At 49.2% G+C, this 17,450-nt stretch overlaps 1 protein-coding gene across 1 annotated transcript in view; it reads right to left on the reverse strand.

The window, feature by feature from the left end:
• LOC146351736 (intestinal-type alkaline phosphatase 1-like) overlaps window positions 1-15,103 on the reverse strand; it is a 42,333-nt gene extending 27,230 nt beyond the window's left edge. Inside the window, exon 1 of the mRNA XM_084847708.1 lies at window positions 14,984-15,103. Coding sequence (XP_084703834.1) covers window positions 14,984-15,056 — 73 coding nt within the window. The 5' untranslated portion in view covers window positions 15,057-15,103. The remainder of the gene's footprint in view (window positions 1-14,983) is intronic.
• Between the last annotated feature and the right edge of the window lie 2,347 nt (window positions 15,104-17,450).

Genomic DNA, 17,450 nt, shown 5'->3' on the forward strand with positions numbered 1-17,450 from the left:
ACACTTGTGACGGAGCAGCTGGCTTGCCAAGCCTCCGGGGAACTCCCTCCACAGGAAATTGACTCTTTGAAGGCCAACATGCCCCAGTCAAGATGGCAGTTTAGCGCTACATGACAAAGAGGACTTCCAACACCAGCGAACCAGCGATGACTAGTCTGGGGTGGTGAAGAACCTCCAAATCCTGAGGCAGTGTACCAGATCTAAGGTGGCCATGTGTCTTCTCTTACAGAGGACCATCCTCTATTTCAAGGGCTGTCCTATCCAAGGCTGGTTTGAGGAGAAAGAACCATCAGAACTATTGTCTGTCCACAGTTATCAGCACCTGGACAGCAGACTGAACAGGCAGGCATACAGGGCACCTGGTCACAGTCCTTTGCATTATGGTGAGGCGTGCAGTATTTCTATTTATATTATAATAATTATTTCTAAATTTTCAGCTATACACATTATTTTGGTATTTATCTAATAGATTTATAGACTGCTTGCTTAGCGTATTTTTAAAAAGACCTCTAAGCCAGGGGTGGGCAATTTGTGGCCCTCCAGATGTGTTGGTCTATGGCTCCTATCAGCCAGCAAGCCAACAGCCCGGGATCATGGGAGTTGTAGGCCCAAGTTGCTCACCCTTGCTCTAGGGGGCTAAATATCTCTAAACATATGAATGAGCCAGGTGGTGGTACATGTGAGTGGGGTGGTAAATCCACTCCGGGTTTCAGTCAGAACCAGTCAGAACTCTAATGGAGCTCTTCAAGATGCCTCACTGACATGTTGCCACCAGCCTCCACTGGAGTTTGCACATGCAGAAGAAAGGGAGGCCACAGCCCCTGTCATGGTCTCTTCATGAACTTCCCTGAGGCATCCAGATGACTGCTGGGGAGGAGGTGGCTGGAGGACCTTTGCTCCAGCCTCACAGGGCAGCTCTTATGCCTGGAGACAGATGGGTGCAGAGACACTGTTGCACATCTGGAGTCACAGACACACACCAGCTTGAGGCCCGCATGGCGTTTTCTCTCGAGATCCGGAAGCCCTGGGAACCGGCATGCAAACATTGCTCTGTTGGCAACCCGTGGCCTCTGCTTCTTTCAATCCCATCCCCAATGTCTGGACCGAGTGGGCTTACAGCGGCCCTGACCCATTTGGCTCAAACATCATCTGGGAGTCTGTCATGGCGTCCTTATCAGCAAGGCTGTCTGGGGAACAGCCAACGGGGATGCCGGGCCACAGAGAGTAAAGGGCAGCCATGTTGGCGACTTAGTTCGAGTCCAACTTGCCTATGGTGCATTTTCCACAATCACTTAATGCTAATTAATCACACATTAACCCGGGACCTGCCTTTCGATGGACTAAAGGTCTTTGTGGGGCAAGCAAGAAATCAAACAGGTACAGCAACATCCGTTGTTTATCAATACACCTAATAAGCGCCAGGCGCTGCACAAAAATGGGAAGAACAATTCCCTGCCCACAGGCTCGCAGCCTTCTTTAACAGACCCCCCCCTCCCCAAAAGAAGACCGGAGAGGTTGAGGGGAAAGGGGAAACTTTGTGCTAGCGGGGCAAGAACAGAACATGATTGAGGGTGCAGTTCTCAGCACATTTAGACAGAACAAAGTCAGTGAAGGTTGGTGACTCCTGTGTCAGTGGGGCTGTGGATCCACCCCAGGTTTCGGTCAGGACCAGTCAGAACTCTGAAGGAGCTCTCCGAGGTGCTCCGCACCACCCCACTGACATCAGAGCCACCAGCCTCCACTGAAAAAAGTCCTACGCTTCCCAGTTGTAGAACTTCTTTCTGTCTAAACATGCAGAGAATTGTACATTAAAGTATGCAATCACTAGACTAGGCGCGGGGGGGGGGGGGAGCCAAATAGGACATCAAGAAGGAAATGCAAGACTGGGAAGATAAGTTTTAAATAATTTTTTAATGTGAGAGAAACAGCACCTCACCATATCTGTATGCACCAGTTTTGCACAGATTTGGAGATTCTGTAAAAAAAAAAAAAAGTGGCACTCCTGTGCCTTAATACAGGGCTGGGCAGACGTCAGCCTTTGGGAATGTTCTTTGGCTGTTCCTAGAACCCCCAAGTTCCACAAACCAGAGCCAGGTGCAAAAGACATAAATTTGGAATTAAAGGATTCTGAGCCCAGGAATTTGTTTCGTCTGTCAGACGAACTGGAGGGAGCTCGCAGTCCTTCCACAAAAATCCCCCCCTTCCAATTTTTGGGTCCCTCAAGCTTTCTTCATTTCAACAGCATAATTTAGGGCTGGAGGGAGTCATTCTGTTGCTGCTGCTTTTAGAGAGCTGAGCGTCAGTTATCCTTGCTGATCTATTGCTGCTCAGCCAGAGATCGACCAGCCCTCTGTCCTCGGGTGTTCACACCTCGCGCAATTAGAATCATGAGATGGCGCTGGGGGGACGGTGCCGGGGGTCCTGCCCCTTCCTGCCCTACAGCTCCATCCTCCTCCTTGTGCTCCAGGACAAACATCTGGAGCAGGGAGTCTGCTCTACACAGGCCTACCTGTGTTCGCTCTAAAAGGCACGGGAAAGGACTGGCTGAGGGGTGCTGGGAGTTGTAGCTCAACCCATCTGGAGGGCCCAGATTGGGGTAGGTCGCTGTAGTCCACCATCCCGATCCCATACCCCCAGGAGCCACACAGATCCGCCCCAAGGCCGGGCGCGCCAGCAATCACTCCTTCCTGCTGTTTGCTCTTGGCAGCTGGCGCTGGGAGGGAGACACTGGACGATCACAGCTAATACTTCCCTGCGAGTTTATCTAATCCCTGCAGAAAGGGGGCCATGGCCACACCTTGTACCAGCAGACCCTGTCAAATAGTAGTGTGGGCAAGAGGGCTTTCCTTTTGGGCGCTCTCTCTCTCTCTCTCTCTCTCTCTCTCTGTGTATATGCATGCGTGCGTGCGTGCACACACACACAGACACACATGCACTCACACATACAATTTTAACATTTGACAATAAGAAATCCCAGGACCCGTTAAAGACCCTATCATATGCTGCCAAATGCCTGAGAGTAGAAGGTCTTAACCTGGCACTGAAAAGATGACAATGCAGGCCTCACTGTGGAGATTATTCCAAAATCGGGGGGACATCACTGAGAAGGCCCTGTCCTTCGGTGCCACTCTCCAAGCCTCCCTTGAAGGTGGTGCTTGGAGAAGGGCCTCAGATGAAAATCATAGTGTACAAGTTGGTTCATGCTGGGAGAGGTGCTTTGTCAGGTATTAGGGTCCTGGGCTGTGCAAAGCTTTATAGGTCAAAACCAGCACCTTGAATTGGGCTTGGGAAAGTACAGGCAGCCACTGCTAGTGGGCCAGAATTGGTGTTATATGTTCAGACCATCTGGTCCCTCCTATTTTACAAAAGTTGCAGCTTCCGAACTGTCTTTAAAGGCACCCTACATACAGCACCCCCTTCATGGATCACTGCCTTGTTGTGGCAAAGGGGCTTGCATAACTCAGTGAAGCCATAAGCTATGCCATGCAGGGCCACCCAAGACGGACAGGTCATGGTGGAGAGCTCTGACAAAATGTGGTCCACTGGAGAAGAAAATGGCAACCCACTCCAGTATTCTTGCCAAGAAAACCCCATGGAACGTATCACAAGGCTAAAAGAGATGACACCAGAAGATGAGCCCCTCAGGTTGGAAGGTGTCCAATATACTACAGGGGAAGAGCAGAGGGAATTTCCAAGTAGCGCCAGAAAGAGTGAAGCGGCTGGGCCAAAGCCGAAAGGGCACTCAGCTGTGGATGTGTCTGGTGGTGAAAAGAAAATCCGATGCTGTAAAGAACAATATTGTTTAGGAACCTGGAATGTAAGATCAATGAATCAAGGTAAGCTGGAGGTGGTCAAACAGGAGATGGCAAGATTGAACATCGACATCTTGGGAATCAGCAAACTAAAATGGACAAGCATGGGCGAATTTAATTCAGATGACCATTATATCTACTACTGTGGGCAAGAATCCCTTAGAAGAAATGGAGTAGCACTCATAGTCAACAAAAGGGTGGGAAAAGCAGTACTGGGGTACAATCTCAAAAACGACAGAATGATCTCAGTACGAATCCAAGGCAAACCATTTAACATCACAGTAATTCAAGTCTATGCCCCAACCACTGAGGCCGAAGAAGCTGAGGTTGATCGGTTCTATGAAGACGTACAACACCTTCTAGAACTAACACCAAAAGAAGATGTCCTCTTCATCATAGGGGATTGGAATGCTAAAGTAGGAAGTCAAGAAATCACCGGGATAACAGGCAGGCATGGCCTTGGTGTACAAAATGAAGCAGGACAAAGGCTAATAGAGTTTTGCCAAGAGAACACGCTGATCATAGCAAACACTCTTTTCCAACAGCACAAGAGGTGACTCTACACATGGACATCACCAGACGGTCAATATCGAAATCAGATTGATTATGTCCTTTGCAGCCAAAGAAGGAGAAGCTCTATATAGTCAGTCAAAACAAGACCTGGAGCTGACTGTGGCTCAGATCATGAGCTTCTTGTTGCAAAATTTTGGCTTAAATTGAAGAACGTAGGGAAAGCCACTAAACCATTCGGGTATGACCTAAATCATATCCCTTAAGAATTTACAGTGGAGGTGACGAATAGATTTAAGGGATTAGATCTGATAGACAGAGTGCCTGAGGAACTATGGACGGAGGTCCGTAACATTGTTCAGGAGGCAGCAACTCAATCCATCCCAAAGAAAAATAAATGCAAGAAAGCCAAGTGGCTGTCTGATGAGGCTTTCCAAGTAGCTGAGGAAAGAAGGGAAGCGAAAAGCAAAGGAGAAAGGGGAAGATATATCCAACTGAATGCAGAATTCCAGAGAATAGCAAGGAGAGACAAGAAGGCCTTCTTAAATGAACAATGCAAAGAAATCGAGGAAAACAATAGAATGGGAAAGAATAGAGATCTTTTCAAGAAAATCGGAAATATCAAGGAAACATTTTGTGCAAAGACGGGCATGATAAAGGACAAAGAAGGCAGGGACCTAACAGAAACAGGTGAGATTAAGAAGAGGTGGCAAGAATACACAGAAGAACTCTACAGGAAAGATCTTAATGTCCTCGATAGCCATGACAGTGCGGTCACTGAACTTAAGCCGGACATCATAGAGAGTGAAGTCAAGTGGGCCTTAGGAAGTATTACTAACAACAAAGCTAGCAGAGATGACAGTATTCCAGCTGAGCTATTTAAGATCCTAAAAGATGATGCTGTTAAAGTGCTGCACTCAATATGCCAACAAATTTGGAACACTCAACAATGGCCACAAGATGGAAAAGGTCAGTTTACATTCCAGTTCCAAAGAGGGGCAATGCCAAAGAGTGTTCAAACTACCGTAGAATTGTGCTCATTTCACATGCCAGCAAGGTGATGCTCAAAATCCTACAAGCTAGGCTTCAGCAGAATGCGAACCAAGAACTACCGGAAGTACAAGCTGGGTTTCGAAGAGGCAGAGGAACTAGAGATCAAATCGCCAACATTCGCTGGATCATGGAGAAAGCAAGAGAATTCCAGAAAAATGTTTATTTCTGCTTCATTGACTACGCTAAAGCCTTTGATTGTGTGGATCACAACAAACTGTGGCAAATTCTTAAAGAATTTAAGAACCAGACCACCTTACCTGTCTCCTGAGAAACCTGTACAAGGGTCAAGAAGCAACAGTAAGAACCAGACATGGAACAACCGAGTGGTTCAAAATTGGGAAAGGAGTACGACAAGGCTGCATATTGTCTCCTGCTTATTTAACTTATATGCAGAGTACATCATGAGAAACGCCGGGTTGGATGAATCACAGGTCGGAATTAAGATTGCTGGGAGAATTATCAACAACCTCAGATACGCAGATGATACCACCCTAATGGCAGAAAGCGAAGAGGATCTAAAGAGCCTCTTGTTGAGGGTGAAAGAGGAGAGTGCAAAAGCTGGTTTGAAACTCAACATTAAAAAAACGAAGATCATGGCACCTGGCCCCATCACTTCCTGGCATATAGAAGGGGAAGAAATGGAAGCAGTGACAGATTTTACTTTCTTGGGCTCCAAGATCACCGCAGACGGTGACTGTAGCCATGAAATTAAAAGACGCTCGCTTCTTGGGAGGAAAGCTATGGCAAACCTAGACAGCATAGTAAGAAGCAGAGACATCACCTTGCCGACAAAGGTCCACATAATCAAAGCTATGGTTTTCCCAGTAGCAACGTATGGCTGTGAGAGCTGGACTATAAGGAAGGCTGAGCGCCGAAGAATCGATGCTTTCGAACTGTGGTGCTGGAGAAGACTCTTACGAGTCCCCTGGACTGCAAGGAGGGCAAATCAGTCCATCCTAAAGGAAATCAACCCTGAGTGCTCATTGGAAGGACAAATACTGGAGCTGAAGCTGAAATATTTTGGCCACCTAATACGAAGAGAAAACTCCCTGGAAAAGCCCCTGATGCTGGGAAAGATTGAAGGCAAAAGGAGAAGGGGACGGCAGAGGATGAGATGGCTAGATAGCATCACCGATGCAATGAATATGGCCTTGAGCACGCTCCGGGAGGGAGCGGAGGACAGGAAGGCCTGGCGTGCTCTGGTCCATGGGGTCACGAAGAGTCGGACACGACTTAACGACTGAACAACAACATAGAGCACATTGCAGTAATCTAACCTGGAGATTACTAGAGCATAGACTACTGAATCCCGGTTATCCATGCCCAGATAGGAGCATAGCTGGGTTACCAACAAAAGCTGTTAGAAGGCAGTCCAGGCCCATGAGATTACCTGAGCCTCAGGTGACAGAGATGGCTCCAGGAGAACCCACAAGCAACGAACTGCTCCTTCAGGGGGAGTGCAACCCCTGCCAGAACAGGTTGAGCACCCTCCATCTGGTCAGGAGGACCACCCGCCAACAGCATCTCAGTCTTGTCTGGATTGAGTTTCACTTTCTTAGCCCTCATCCAGTCCACTGTCGCAGCCAGGCACTGATTCAGCACATCCACAGCCTCACCTGATGAAGGTGAACAGGAGAAACAGAGCTGCCTGTCATCAGCATAGTGCTGGCAACACATTCCAAAACTCCTGATGACCTCACTCAGTGGCTTTATGTAGATGTTAGACAGCATGGGGGAGAAACCCACCCCCTGCAGAACTCCATACTGGAGAATCCACGGGGCTGAGCAATATCCACCAAGCACAACTGTTTAGAGCTGACCATCCAAGTAAAAGCAGAACTGTGCCCCCCACTCCCAACTCAGACAATTGCCCCAGAAGGATACCATGGTTGATGGTGAGAGAACACAAAGGATCAACAGGGTCACACTCCCCCTGTCTCTCTCCCAACATAGATCATGGTACAGGCTGTTTCTGTGCCAAAACCTGGCTTGAGCATCGGCTGAAATGGATCCAGATAATCAGTCTCACCCAACAGTGTCTGGAGCTGGTTGGCAACCATCCACATAAGGGTCTTGCCCAGGAAAGGAACATTTGCTACCAGCCTAAAGTTGTTAAGGTCTGCTGGGTTCAGGAAGGATTTCTTCAGGAGTGGTCTCCCCACCGCCTCTTCCAGGGGGCCCAAGACCGCTCCTCTAGCAAGGAGGCATTAATCACCTCCCTAGCCCAGCCAGCTTTCCCTCCCTGCCAGGTTTATAAGCCAAGAGGGGCAAGGATCCAATATGGAAGTGATTGCATGAACCTGTCCAAGCACCTTGTCCACATCCTCGAGCTGTACCAGCTGAAACTCATCCAAGAAAACAGGACCAGGCTGTGCTCTGGAACCTCCCCAGATTCACCTGCTGTAATACCGGAGTCCAAGTCTTGGCAGATGCAAGAGATTTTATCTTGGAAGTGCCTAGCAAATGCTTTACAGCAGGCCTCAGACGGATCTACAGTGTCCCCAGGGCCAGCATGTAATTAACCCTGAAAAGCTCCACTGGGCGGCACATAGCGGACTCATTGGAGGCAGAGAGATACTGACCCAGTTTGCATGACACTCTGGGGCTCACCATGGGTTATTTAAGCTATGGTGAGCCTCTGCATGTGTTGGGCACAATATGGATATTTGGACGACATGGCAAACCCCCGATTGGGGGCTGCATATTCAAAATGGCAGCTGGCATGCACTGCGGCTCATCAGGAGTTGAATAACCCACGATGGGCTGTCGGGTCATGTGAACCAGCCCAGTGTTTCTTTGCCACTTTCACTGCCCCTGAACATACTAGACCTGCACGGACATAGCAGCGCTCAATCACATCCACTAGGAGTTTTCCTCCATCTGCCCTCAAGCCATCCCCTATCCTGTCTCATTGCACTCAGCTCTGGGAGATGCCATGGGCTATACGAGCTCCACTCCAGAGAGGGTGCTCAAGAGCAATCGTGTCAACCACCCCGGTCATTTCTGCATTCCACAAATCAACCAGGGTTTTGACAGGAGAGCCACCCATATCAGACAGAACCCCCCCCCTCCCAGCCATCTGGAAGCTATCTGGATCTATTAGTCTCTGGGGGCGAACCATCTTAATGGGTCCTCGACCCTTGCAGAGGGGAAAAGCTGCTGTAAAGGGAGTGATTCAAAGTCCCCCACCTTCCGATCACCACCTCCACAGCCGGCTGAACAAACCAAGTCTAGATTGTGCTACACGTGTGGGGCCGACGACAAGGTGGCACGGTCCCATGATTGTCATGGCAGCCATGAATCCTGAGCCGCCCCAGACAAGGTGCCCTTGGCATGAATGTTGATATGCCCCAGAACCAACAGTCTGGGGGAGTTCAACAGCACAAGCGAGACCATCTCTGCGCACACGCACGCGCACACACACGACTCTCAAGTCTACCCTGATGCTGAACCAAGTACCCCGGTGGGCACCGCTGGGAGAGACTGACCCCTCCTGGCTCTCTGACCGAGGTCTCGGCTATGCATGTCAGATCAGCTGCCTCATCCACTCTTAAATCATAAGCGAGGGAGGCCTTATTTTGAACCACTCTGGCACTTAAGAGCAGCATCTGGAGTCCCGAGGGCAGCTGATAGGGCAGCCCCCAAACCTGCAGGTGGGAGAGGGCTGGAACACAGCACAGCTGTTAACTATCTGCACTTTGTTCCCCTAACCTGGCCAGCCCTCCTCCCAGTGCCATGCCTCCCTCTACCCATAACCATACTAACTGGGGCCCCCTCAGGTCCCCCCCCACTTGGCCCCATAACCTCTCTCCCACACATATGACCAGATCCTAAAAGATTCGCAAAAGCCAGTCAACCTGACGTTAGAGAGGTAGCCCTTGACGTTGCACCCCCACAAACTGGCTCCCTGAAAGGGGTGACCTCCTTTGGTGTCTCCCCCTTTGGTGCCTCCCCCCACTGTTGCTGCTGCCAGGGTGCTGCCCCACCCCCTTACCCCATGTCAGAGCCTGGTAGAGTTTTCCTCTCGTTTCTTCAGCTCTAGCCAGGGATGGCAGCTTCCCTCAAAGCAGCTAAGCACAGTCCTGGGCAGGGCCAGAAAGATGGCAAGTTGGCTTGCTCTCCCCGCAGTCTATCCTGGCTGCCTTCCTTGATGGGGATGCTCTGACTTGGATTCCTGCACTGAGCAGGGGGTTGGACTTGATGGGCTTGTAGGCCCCTTCCAACCCTACTGTTCTGTGATTCCATGATTCTATGGTACAGGGCTTGGATACCGGGGACTGAACCCGGGACCTTCTGTTTGCTCAGCATGGGCTCTCCCACGCTGAGCTATGCTCCCTTCCTCAACTTCCTCAAGGTACTGCTGAAAATCCTGCTCATTCTCTCGTTCTATCCAGGCGTAATTATTGTAATGCTCTCCTGTCCTTGTTATCCTGTCTAGAACCATAGCTCTTCTTCACCCTGTGGCTCATCCCACTTCCTTGCCTGCCAATGACTGTGTTCTTCTCGCTTTGCACTGGCTTCCTTAAACCCTTCCGGTTCTTTTTAAAATTCTGCCTTTTACTTTTCAATTCTTGCAGTGCCTTATGGTTCCTGTTTTGCCTTTACAACTCCGATCAGCTCTTGCCAGCATAGCCAATTGTGAGGGATGACAGGAGTTGCAGGCCAAAACATGTTTCAGCCTCCCTGGAACTGGTCACCTTCTAGAAGTGTTGGACCTCAACTCCCATAATTCCCAACCAATATGGCTACACTGGCTAGGATTTATGGGAATCGTAGTCCAGCACAAACCAGTTGTGGGAGGCTGATGCATTTATACTCCTTTCAGAGCTCTGCCTTCTCATCCCAATCTCTTAAGTTAGTCCAAAGGTTGCAGTCCATTGTCTCATGTCCCTGCAGATCTTCTCTGGCCACACCTTATCTTTGGAACTCATTGCCTCCAGGTATTGCCTCATTGCCTCTGGGTATTTGCACAACTCCCTCCCTCCCACTCATTAAGCAGGGCCTGAAGGCTTATCTGTGTTCCCAGGCCTTATCTAAATGGCAAAGATCAGTGCTCAAATTATAGGGGGACCCTAAATGGAAACCCCAAGGCCCAGTCCCTCAATTTCACTCAAACTATGTCCCTTTGCAGCCTTCTAAAAGCCATTGCCATGGGCAGGCCTGGCTGAGATGTTAAGTTAGTTTCTCCCTTCCCCCATTGCATTTCTGGGCCCTCGCTTCCTTCTCTTCCTGTGCTATATACGACACCTGTGCCTTGTTTCTTAGGGCGCAGTCCTATCGGGATAGGCGGCTGCCTCCAAACACAGAGGCGACCACCTATCCAATGCAGGGCAGGAGCAGAGCAGAGGAGATCGTCCCCTCCGCGCTTCAGTCGCCCTGCATTTGTGGCTAGACAGCTGATTTCAGCTGTCTAGCCGCAGGAAGTCGGGGCGGTGTGGGCGGATGCCGGACGACACATAGGAAGTGTTGGAACGGCACTTCTTCCCTCCTTGCCCCGCCCCATGCTGCCCCCAGGAACGCCGTTTTCGCTGCTCTGCACTCCTCTTACGAGGGCGGAGCGCAGGGCCGATCCGCGCTGCCTATGAGGCAGCACGGGAAGGGTGGAGGTTGGTTCTCAGGGAACTGACCTTGGAGTGCGGGCTCCGAGGTTGGTTCCCAGGAACTGACCTATCCTATGGCTGTCTAGCCACTGATTAGACACTATAAGAACAAGGTTATTATAGTTGTGGTAAACCCCAACGTAACTCCTACTTAGACTAGGCCCATTGAAATGAAGGGGACTTAAATTAGTTATGTCTAACTTGTCCCATTTCTTTCAATGGGTCTATACTCTAAGTAGGAGTTATGTTTTATTCATTTAAGATATTTCTTGGCCGCCTTTCAGGGCAGAATCCCCACCCCACACCGGCTTACAACACTAAAAAAATAAAACCATTAAGATATTAAAAACAATAAAAAAATAAATACAAGAAAAACAGCAATAAAAACAGCAGTAAAAACCAATGATAAAAACAGCACCAAGAACAATAGCAACAATTGCAATCATATCAGGAAAAGGCCAGGGTAAAGTCATATGTTTTCAAGGCCTTCTTAAAAGCCTGCAGTGATGGAGCCTGGCAGACCCCTGATGATGACGTATTCCAGAGGTATGGGGCCAGTGCAGATAAGGCCCTCTCACATGAGGTCAAAAGCAGCACTTTAAATTGGGCTCAGAAATGCACCGGTAGCCAATGCAGCTGGCGCAGTATCGGCGTTTCATGATCAAATCGCCACCAACAACACTCGCGCAGCCACATTCTGCACCAGCAGAAGTTTCTGAACCATCTTCAAAGGCAGTCCCACGTACAGCATATTACAGTAGTCCAGCATGGACGTCATTATTGCAAGGTCCGTCCTCTCCAGATAGGCTGGTATACCAGCTGTGGCCCTAAGCTGGTAAAACACACTGCTGGACACCACAGCACCTGGGCTTCCCCAGTTAGCAGCACAGAGTCCAGGAGGACTCCCAGACTACACACTTGGTCTTTCAGGGGGAGGGCAACCCCATCTAAGAACAGTGGTAAACCTCCGTCCAGCTGATGGCATTGACATTCTGCTGATCTGTTTTAACGGGACCTGGGATGGGCCAGAAGTGATAGGTGATGGTGGGGGGATGGCTTGCCGTTTTGTCCTACTAGGCCAAGGGGAGGGGCGAGTGAGGCCTGGGTGTACAGCAGAACAGATTCCAGCATCCCCAAACCTCCTCCCAGTCCAGGCTTGGACCTGTCCCTTTGCGCTGTGGAAGCATCACCGCTTTTCCTCCCCTATCCCAGCAACTGCACAGGGGGCAGGGCCTTAACTGGTGATGCCAGTGGAGGCTGGTATCACTGGGGCAGTGAATCTGCTCCGGGCTTCAGTCAGAACGAGTCGCTACTGTAAAGGAGCTCTTCAAGGTGGCCTCCGCTGGGTGATGCTTTTCCCATCATGGAGCTGTACCGATACAGAATGTGTCATCTGTGGAACATCTGCCTCACGCTGCTGTTAGGGGCAAGGGAGCCCTGCCAGAAAATCAAAGAGATGGCTTACATGGCTCTTATATTTTATACTGTTTTATATTGCACTTTGCGCTTTTCATTTTTGTGAACCACCCAGACAGCTTCGGCTGTTGGGTGGTTCAGAAATGAAATAAAAATAATAAATAAAATGGGGAACAGGGGTGGGCGGGTGCTGTTGCACTCCTGTCCTGCTTATGGGTGTCCCGTTGGGGCATCTAGCTGGCCACTGTGTGAACAGGCTACTGAACTAGATGGACCCTTGGCCCGATTCAGCAGGGCAAGCCGGTCTGCTTCTTTCCTAGAGACCTCCTCTGCTTACAGATCTCGTGTGTCCCCCCGCCCCCCACCCCCATGTCATCAGGGGGATAGTAATGAGCTGACGATTATGCCTTCTTTTTCTATCTCTGGGCCTTTAGCTACTGCACAACAGGCAGATATCCACTGGGTTCAGCTTCCCTATGATGAAATGCATGATAGACAATTCTGAACCTGTTGACTATCTGCCTGTAACTCAGTTAAAGGCATAGCAGACATCTTGCCAGAAAAAATGGCAGCTTATCAATCTGCGGCAGTCAGATTGATAGCAAGGACTACAAGAAAGTCCAAACATATAAAACTGACTCTGGCCCGCTTGCACTGGCTGCCTGTCGGTTTCCGAGCCCAATTCAAGGTGGTGGTTTTAACCCATAAAGCCTTACACAGCTTGGGACTGCAATACCTGATGGAATGCCTCTCCCACCATGAACTGACCCATGCACTATGCTCTGCATCCAAGGCTCTCCTCCGGGTGCCTCCTCCGAAGGAGACTCAGAGGGCAGCAACAAGGGAGAGGGCCTTCTCAGTGGTGGCCCCCAGTTATGGAATGATCTCCCCAACAAGGCCCGCCTGGCACCAACATTGTTATCTTTTTGGCATCGGGTTAAGACCTCTGTCTTTTCTCAGGCATTTGGCAGCATATAATGAGTTTTAATCAGGTCCTGGATTTGTCTTACGGCTAGGTTCAATTGCTTAAAGTTGTTTTTAGATGTATGTTATCTCTGTGTGTACTGCCTGTTTGTCTGTTATTATGTAAATGGTTTTTAAACTTTGTATACTATATTTTTAATGGTTTCTAAGCTTCGGCTATGGAGCGGTATAAAAATATAATAAAATGCTATTACCTGCTTCGGGCGTCTGTGGCGCTGTGCAAGCTCTTGTGCATTTTTAAGCTGCCGAAGTGGTGACAGGAAGCTGGCCTCCGGACTGGGGCAGTTAGTAGCGCTGGGCAGGAGAGAAGGGCGAGCCAAGTGCCAGGGAGCGGGGTCTGCATCATTTGTAAGTGATTGTGGGGGGGGGGGGCAGAGACTCTGAACGCCCTGATAAGCAGCAAAGACATTTCTCTCCCCTCCAGTACAAAATGTGGAGTCTGCTTATGGACTGGCATTTGCTAATGCAAGAGCTCAAAAGGCAAAGCAGAGAGATGCCCCCACCCCACCCAGTCAGAACTGGTACCTGCCTGGTCAGAATTCCAGCCTCCCTGGGCAGTTGCAGGGACAGAGGCAGCCCGGCTGCGAATCGAGTGGCTTGTGGGTTGGTACTGTGAATCATCCCGCTGGAGAGAGTTTTGTGGGGCTGGAATGACTGTTTTAAAGTGTGCCGCGCATGGATTCTGAGCACACATTCCTCAACTTCTGTACCAGCCATCCCCAACCTGGTGCCCTTCAGATGTGTTGGACAGCAACTCCCAGTGCATGCTGGCTGGGGGATGCTGGGAGTTGTAGTCCAACACATCTGAAGGACACCAGGTTGGGGACGGCTGTTCTATACCCTCTTTTATAGGGTGTTGTCATGAGACAAGTGTATTTATTTGATTGCTCATTATAGTCCTCTATATTTGTATCGCCTTTGGGGATAGAAATCCTTCCAAGACAGCTCACAACACCGCATAAAACAGTCATAGGTACAGTTAACACACTATTGAATCCCAAACCATTAAAATACTGCACGATAATAGGTATAAAGCCAGTAGAAACCAGGGCTGTGTAGATGTGCATTAATTATTTTTATACAGAAGCTGGTTCTTGGGAAAGCACTCTGCACAGTCCCAGAGGCATGATTTCATTGGGCCATTATTAAAAACAGAAGCTGGTTCCCTGAATAAGAGAATGCCACTGCCTCCCCCACCCCCCATGTCTAGAGTATCAGAAGGTTTGGATTTGGAAGCTGGGGTCCCCAAAAGCAAATAAGGAGGGCCAGCAGACAGTGGGCCCCTCTCTGCCCCAGCCAGACTGCCACCACCAGGCGTAGGGCAGCTAGGTCTGGGTCTAGAGAAGCGGAACGATTCATATCAAGGATGCCTTCTCCCACCGCAGGGCCTCGAGCGCCTGCGAGAAACAACCGCAGGGCTCTCTGTTCTCAGCAGATCCAGCACCCACAGCTTAGGAGGAAGCTGGCCTTCAAGAGAAGCGAGGGCACTCGCTCTCTTTCCAAACACACACAGCAGCAATGAGCTCTTCCAGAAACATCTTACGCCAGAGGCTCACTTGGGTGCAAAAGACTTTCCCGAAGCCTGGCAGGAAAGGGTCAGCTTCTCACCTAAGGTGGCGGCTGAGAGATGGGCACAGAGGCAAAGGACTCCATGGATCCACAGGGCAGCCAGCAGGTTCATCTTGCAGCCAAGCCAGGGAGGAAGTCTCCGAGCAAAGCTGAAGAGGCAGCAGTGATGTGCTGGATGGCCTTCTCTCCGTTTTTATGCTACTCCTCCCACCTTTGGACCCAGAGAGACACGTGGCCGAGAGGTCGGGTGGGGTGGGAGGAAGGAAACAAGGGCAAAGCGCCTGTCCCCTGTCCTGGAAGGAGTGATAACAGCAGTCTACATTGCCATTTCATCATCACAGCTTTTCAGGAGGCAATGGGGAGAGTTTTCCCCCACTGACTTGGCAAGCTGCCTATAGAATTGACAGCTGCCTCTCTCGGCTCCACCTGTAGCTAGAAGTCCAAGGCCTCCGTCATATCAAAGGGACACAATGCAGTCTCAAGGGTCTTAGCAGGAATGGAATAGGGAAGTGGACTGTCCCATTTTGCCTAATCAATGGATTGCCACCGTGGCGTCTGTATCTTTGGACCTCAGGTACCATCTTATTCAGCAAAAATGTTTGTTCCGTTCTGTTGGACACCACAACGTCTCTTTTATGAGGGTTTGTCTAAGTTGGCTAATTGTTGGAGGTGTAAAACAGCTAATGCTTCTTTTAAGCATATGTTTTAAGTCCAGTAGTTGCCCCTTTTCGGGAGGAGGTCATTATTTGGATAAATTTTGCATTGGAACACCCCTTAATATTTACTGATGTACATGCTCTGTTAAGTTATCTATCTGCTTCCTGGAAGTTAACACGTGGTCAGAGCAAATGGATTCTCTGCACCCTTCTGACAGCTAAAGGACTGATATGACAACATTGGAATGATAAACGCCCACCTCCTATAATGCAATGGATTGAGGACCTTACAATGCTTTCAACATTTGAATGGGTGGTGCATATACGCACCTGCAAATGGATACTTATTTGGATATTTGGTCTGCTTTTGTTAAAATTATGTATAGTTCTTAGACACAAACAAACACACACACACGCTCCATATGTATGCACTGAAACTGATATGTTCAAATCTATGTAGCCCGAGTTTTTCTTTCTTTTGTCAAAATTTTATAATAAAAATTATTAATTATTAATGCAATATTGCAACCTATAGAATTTACAATTTTCCCAAGTCTCCTCCAGAGAGGGTCTGCTGCATGCAGAAAATCTCACAAAGAGGAATACTCAGTCTAACAGCAATTCAGAGCAAACCCAAGTCACCATCTAAACCAGGGGTGGGCAGACATCAGGCTTCCAAGATCTTCTTTTCTTTTCTTTTTTCTTTCCTTACTAGAACACCAACACCCACCAACTGGAGCCTGGCACAAAAGCCACACTTAGAATTAAAGAATTCTAAGCCATTCTCAGTACCAGAACCCAGCTGAGCTCACAATCCCTCCCAACACAAAAATCCACTCCTGGTTGCCTCAAGCTTTTTTTTTTTTTTTAATCCAAGCAGTATAATTTAGGCTGTATATTCTTACTGCTACTTTTAAAAACACGGAGAGTCAGAAATCCTTGCTGAACTACTGAGATCTACCCAGAGAGCTACCTAGAGAACCAGATCTATCCCCAACCTTGATCTAAATCCTCTTCTTCCTGCTGATGCTGTGGAACTCCAACAAATGAACTCCCAGCTTGGACCTGCAAGCAATTTGGCAAGAAGCCCAGCTGGTGAGCTCCGGGCTTCCAGCCAGTTCCCTCCTCTGGAGCTCTCCCTTCACTGCTGGCTGGGCTGACACAGGCTTTTGCCCCCACTTTGCAACTGCTAATCCAGAAGCCATTTTAGCACACTGTACATGCTCCATGATCGCTTTGCTTCCTGGTGTAGATAGCCTGGAACCATCACCCCCAAACACTCTTTCTTTAAGTGGTGGCCATCTTGTCTTAAAGGGCATTAGGGGTGCAAACCTACGCATGCTTAGACAGAAAAAAAGTCCTAACCTTTTTGCGGGACTTTTTTCTGTCTAAACATGCATAGGATTGCGCTTTAAAATGGATGACACTATAAGGAGCAAAGAGAGAAGCGACAAAAGAGCTGGTGACCATGCCAAGGTCCTGCACAAATGTGATCCTCATTTTGGTTTTCCAGTAGCCACAGCACATAATGGTCTCCCAGGGTACAAGGGCATGGACTGAAGGTATGCTGTGCAGCAAGCGTGCTGAAGCGAAGCAAGCACGGGTCTGGATGGGAGACCACTGATGGGATGTCTGTTTCATTTTTTGAAAGCCCTCTCATTTACGTGGTCTCCAAGGCAGCTAGCAAGTAGCAAGACATACTGTCTGTAGCCTGTGGAACTACTGATGAAGTCGGACAGGAATCCCTGTCTCCCGGTGCCTCGTACAGAAGACAATCTAGGATATAATGAATGAGATCTCCAATTACATTTGGCGGCATACGCACAACTGGAATTCTATTATCGGTAGAT

This window comes from Heloderma suspectum, chromosome 3, assembly GCF_057233095.1.
Source record: "Heloderma suspectum isolate Gila_16-S chromosome 3, 16-S_ref, whole genome shotgun sequence".
NCBI classification, from domain to species: domain Eukaryota; kingdom Metazoa; phylum Chordata; class Lepidosauria; order Squamata; family Helodermatidae; genus Heloderma; species Heloderma suspectum.